The 5909-nt window shown below is 39.1% G+C and overlaps 1 protein-coding gene across 2 annotated transcripts in view; it reads right to left on the bottom strand.

Moving 5' to 3' along the window:
• LOC107730011 (2,3-dehydroadipyl-CoA hydratase-like) overlaps positions 1 to 5909 on the bottom strand; it is a 26532-nt gene that overhangs the window by 11053 nt on the left and 9570 nt on the right. For both annotated transcript variants that reach the window (XM_016540757.1, XM_016540758.1), the window contains exon 4: positions 2954 to 3098. In XM_016540757.1, coding sequence (XP_016396243.1) covers positions 2954 to 3098 — 145 coding nt within the window. The remainder of the gene's footprint in view (positions 1 to 2953; positions 3099 to 5909) is intronic.

Below are 5909 nucleotides of genomic sequence, written 5' to 3'. Positions count from 1 at the left end.
ATTATAAGCTAACCGTTGTGAATCGGGCTAAAGTAAGGCGATAGTTTTGAACACTGGCTGGTTATGTACTCGCTCAAATATTGATTTCGGGTCATTTTTAACCAAAAAAAGTTATGGACTGCAGCTTTAAGAATGTGAAATGGTTCAAATTAAAGATGTTGCATTGATTGTAAGTAGGGTTTCATTTACTCTTATTGAAACTCGTATTAGCGTTTGATGAAACTATAGTTGGTTAAAAGAAGCCCAAGTCAGAGAGAGTAATTTAGAGAGTAATAGAGAGTAATTTAGTGGGAAACATGTGGAAAGTGTTTGTAATTTTTATCCTTTTGATTGTCATTGTTTGTCAGTGTTTGCTCAGTCATTGTATTTGTGGGTTTTGGCTTATTTGCTGTTATACACTGTAAGACTATTTGAAATAATTTGGTAAAGTGATATATGAAACTGCAATGTTGTAATGTCAGAGTTGTAATTACAAGATCTACAAGGATGTAAATGCTTTTTGCCAGTCAGAATCTTGTGATTGCAGTAATTCTGGCATGCCATTGTTATGGTGCTGTGCGTAGTTACCAGGGACTTGCTATGTGGTTACTAAGCGGTTTTGATTTTTTTAGAATGTTACTACGCAGTTTATAGGTTATTGTAGGTGGTAACTTAAAGGTCAAATTCAAAAGAGTCTACCTCACAGTAATATATACTGTATTCTGCTCTCTATATGGATTGTGTTCATCCTTGTAAGTGAGTATATCTGATTTTGATAATTTTTTCGTCCATGTGAGAATTATAAGTCTAATAAGAAAAGTAATAGCATACCTCACCAAAACATATGATTTGAGGTATCATTCAAGCCTCACAAGTAGTGCATGTAAAGTTACATGCCAGTTTTTTTAAGGGTTATAGGTTTGATCATCAAATTCCTAAACAAAAACAATATTAATGCAGACAATTGTCTTAGCAAGCACCACAATTTTTTTTCATTTCACAAACAATTTTACTAATCATTACTGTAGAATGCTGGTGAAGACTTAAAGACAGCAGGCGTCATGTCTTCATGGGTGGCGCAAGTACAGTAGAGGCAGACAGTCTGAGGAACGGGTCCACAGGCACATGTGGGCAATGCCCGGATGCTTGGTTTAATGAAAGAGAGAGGGTCATGATGATGCCTCTATGTTTTAAACAAGCAGCTGGAAAAATCAGTTCCTGGCAGTAAATTATAGCACTGCTGGCATATTTATATACACTGTGGTCATATCTGTAGCATAGAGAAACTAGTACATGCAGAATGAAACTGCATCAAATTTCTCTTCTCTTTCTACGTACTGCAAAGCCTGTCTACAATAGTTTAGCATTGCAGGATTTAATTTACTATGTTTGGATTGAAATTGATGCATTTTATTTTATTACTCATAATACAGACATTTATAGAATCCTGCAAGTACCACTGTACAATGTGGTAATATCATAGTACATGAATATGGTAATCCAGGGGCATGCAGTCCATATAAGCTGTGAATGTTCTGCATAACCAATCCATTTGAGAGAATTAGCTAAAGGACTAGCTAATCAATATGAACAATAATATAAATTCCCTTGTCATTTGAAGTGTAACGTAAAGCTTACATAATTACATATGTAACTGTCTGTAAATTATTTATTTGCCAAATGGCAATTTTCTGCAAATATGTACCAGTTATGGAGGGATTCGGGTAAGTGTATCCACAACCGCTTTGGCACCTACACTCAACTGCTATGAATCATCATTACTGCTCCAAGTTCTCATTGTTTATTGTCATGTGGGTGATTCCATGCGCAAGAAAAGCTGTCCATGAATTGCTCGCCCAACCGGCAAACTGTGCTGTTGCTGCCAGATCTTGATTACCAAAAATCATGTTGTTTTTGATGCCAAACTAATACCGCCAATCCAAACTGTATGCTAATTGTCAATCATCTTTGACGATAGTGGTCCTGACAGAACTAAATCAAATGAAAAACAAAAAAGTTGTAACTTTATATTTCTCTGTTTTCTCACGCAAAGCAATTTTTTTTAAGTTTGAAGCATTGAAAATATATATTCTCACATTTTTTGGCATAGACAAAGTATGCTGGAGGTACATGTTATTTGGCAACATGCTTTCACTTAACTAATCTAAGTGAAAAATGTGGCGGATTTATATTGTTCCATTTGTTTTTCCCATGCTTGACAATCTTGCATGTGTGACGTGTGTACATGTACTGTATGTGTGTAAGCATCTCTTGTATGTCTCACTGCCACCTGGTTATTCCTGGCAACAGCTCTGAATTTTGACCCTGCCCTTGTTATGAATAAATAGTGTCATACTTTTAAATCAACACCTGCCATGCTAGTGTTTCTTATTTGTTGTCTCTGATTTTGATGTGTTTCTTTGAGTGTGTCCTATAAGCTGATGCGCCATTCCATCTATCTACTCTTTTTGGTTATGCTGATTTTGGGGGTTAAAGAAGTCATTGTCTACCACTGTAGTAAACATTTATTACTAAGCAAGAGTTAATATGCATTTTCACTAACTGCTGTTGTTCAGACCAAATATACAATGTATGTTATATTATCATGTGAGGTTTATGATTTTATAAAATGTTATAAAATGTTTTTGTCAAAAAAAATGTAATTATCATTACTGTAAAGTTATTTAAATTGTAGTTTTGATGTTCATTTAACTGTTTTAGATGTTACCATATATATTGGTGTTGTTTCAAAACAACATTATTACCTAAACAACAAGTAATTCTATACTAATATCAGGATTTTCTTCAAGATTTTTTTTAGAAGAAAAAATTCCCAAACACAAACCCCTTCCCCCAACCCTGATCCAGAGTTATAGGTATGAGCAAACAAAGCCATGCTGGCCAATGCCACTCCTACCTCAACTTTAAGCAAAATAACACATCTAAGTACAATAAAAGCGAAAACAATACCTACCAAATCTGCGGCAGAAAACACCCATGATGGAGCTCTCCTCGACCACCCTCAGGTCAGCCAGCAGGGCCAGCTCAAGACCCCCAGCCACAGCGTACCCACTGACTGCTGCGATCAATGGTTTTGAGAGCCTCATACGAGACGGACCCTACAGCAAACAACACACATCAGTATATTGCTGTTCTACCCTGTGACCCAAGCTGTAGGTCTGCAAACATGAGTGTCAGATGTCCATTATGCAGAACATGTACACTGAAAGTGACTTAATCTTTGCTAGTGGGTATATCATCCAACTGTATCATATGGTAGATCGTTTGCTCTACTGTTGATAGTTGCCAATGGTTTGTACCAGTTCACTGATGTGGTACATACATGTTACTCATTTTACATGTAAAGAAGATGATCAATAACAACAAAGCTCATTTACAAATAAAAGTCTTAAAGGTAAAGTAGCAAAAATCACTTGTTTAAGTCTGAAGGCCTGTTTACAGCAAGACAAATGTTCGGTGCTTTGGGAACGCCCCCAGCAAGAACACGTTCTGAAGCATGTATGAAATCAGTCCAATAGAGAAGCAAGACGTCACGAGCGGGGTGACGTGAGCAACCAGGAAGTATAAAAGTGCATCCGGCCAACGCACATGTTAGCTTTTGCTCTTCAGCGAGCTCATCTGTGGTGTATGCGTGTGTGTCTGCATAAGCACAGTCAGTCAGGAAAAACTCTTGTAAGAAAGCGAGTGAAAAAATGTCAAAGTGTAAATCCAAATCTGTGGTGAGTGGACGATTCAAGTCGTCCGCTCCCTGCCCACACTATATCTCGGGTGGGGATACACACGATTTGTGCGTCGTCTGTTTGAGAGCGGAGCATGCACGGTCAGCTCTCGAGGAGGCTGACTTTCATGATTGTGAGCTTCTCCTGCTCCGTGTGCTCCGCTCCTGCCAGGCCGTCTTCGATGAAAGTGGCCAGGTTCGCGATCCTGCTGGGTCCGGCCCCGCTGTTACCGAGGCACAGCGGCGGCTGTTATCGTGAGGATCGCAAGTGGATTTAGCGGAGGGATCCGAGACGGGCTCGTCCTTATCTCGGTCTTCACCTGCTAGATCTACGGCTCTCTTGGAAGCCTGCCCCATGGTTTTTTCCATCCGGAGAGAGAGCCAAACGCTTCATCTGTCTTCCTCTGAGGAGGTTGACATGATGAGCGTCGACACGGAGGTGACTGTGGACTCGCCACCACAGTCCCTCGCATATGAGGAGCTCATGAAGGTTGTGACTTGCGCTGTAGCCAAATTAAAGGGTTAGTTCACCCAAAAATGAAAATTAGCCCATAGATTACTCACCCTCAAGTCATCTTAGGTGTATATGACTTTCTTCTTTCAGACGAATCCAGTCGGAGTTACATAAAAAATTGTCTTTGATCTTTCAAGCTGTTTCATGGCACTCAGCGGGTGTTGCATGCATCAGTCCAAAAGAAGTTAAATAAAAAGCGACCATCCATTAATAAAAAGTGTCTCACACGGCTCCGGGGGGTGAACAAAGGCCTTCTGTAGCGAATCGATGCGTTTTTGTAAGAAAAATATCCATATTCAAAACGTAATAATCACTTTAATGTAGCTTGCGCTCAAGTAATAGAAGGCCTTTGTAGTAATAAAGACAGAAGGCCTTTGTTCACTCCCCGGAGCTGTGTGATACACTTTTTTTTTTATGGATGGGCGCTTTTTATTTAACTTCTTTTGGACTGATGCATGCAACACCCGCTGAGTACCATGAAACAGCTTGAAAGATCAAAGACAATTTTTAATATAACTCCGACTGGATTCGTCTGAAAGAAGAAAGTCATATACACCTAGGATGACTTGAGGGTGAGTAATTTATGGACTAATTTTCATTTTTGGGTGAACTAACCCTTTAAATATCGAGTGGCCAGCCGAGAAACAGGACGCTCGTCCCAAAAGCCAATTGGACGAGCGTTTACTAAGATCAAAATCACAGCCTTCACGACGGGGCCTTCCGTTTTTCCCTGATCTCCATGCTGAGGTATCGAGATCGTGGGAGAAACCATATTCGTCCTGACTCTTCAGTCCCACTGTGTCAAATTACTCTGACATCTCGGGGCTGAATGAGAAGCTATCAATTAAAACCGCCAGTAGGTGACAGCAAGTGACTGTTAATGAGTGAGTCATTGAGATTCAAGCGATTCATTCAAACGACTGATTCATTCAGAAACAAAGCATTTGACTAATGAGTGAATCACTGAATCATTTATTCAACTGATTCATTCAAAAAGCTGATTCATTCAATTAAGTAAACACCGTCCATTGCTCAGAGATGCAAAACAGTGCTGTGATCTGAACTATATTAAATTATATAAATATAAAAAGCATACAGAAGCATTTTTGTCGTCTACAATTTAGAATGCCTGGAATTTTGAGTTTTAATAGACTAATAAATCAACATGCATGCACTCTGTGTGTGATTTGGTGATATAGCCTACTTGATAATGTCAGATTGCACATCATTGCAACAACACTTACAATATTATCGCAGATGATGCTGTATCGCACACACCCCAGCCTCAACCTGAGTGGAAAATGAATCATCCACGGTTGTACGCGCACTTGTTTGCACATGAGCAAAGGTGTTTTTTAGGAGTCTAACTTGCAAACGCCAGACCACTGATTCATCAAACCTGCTTTCCTGCAGTCCGTGTTCTTCTGACTTTATTTTGTAGTAAGTAACGAATATGCTTCGGGGAAATGTATCGGAGTAAAAGTATACATTTTAATTAGGAAATGTAGTGGAGTAAAAGTTGGCTGAAATATAAAAACTCAAGTAAAGTAAAGATACTCCAAAAAAATACTTAAGTACTGTAACGAAGTATTATTACTTCGTTACATTACACCACTGAAAAATAGTTTCTCCAGTCGGGCACAGAGAACTGACACTGACACCCAGAAAAACAGAACC

This window comes from Sinocyclocheilus rhinocerous, unplaced genomic scaffold, assembly GCF_001515625.1.
Source record: "Sinocyclocheilus rhinocerous isolate Xijiao unplaced genomic scaffold, SAMN03320098_v1.1 scaffold969, whole genome shotgun sequence".
In the NCBI taxonomy this organism is placed as follows: Eukaryota; Metazoa; Chordata; class Actinopteri; order Cypriniformes; family Cyprinidae; genus Sinocyclocheilus; species Sinocyclocheilus rhinocerous.
This window is presented reverse-complemented; position numbering and strand designations above follow the sequence as displayed.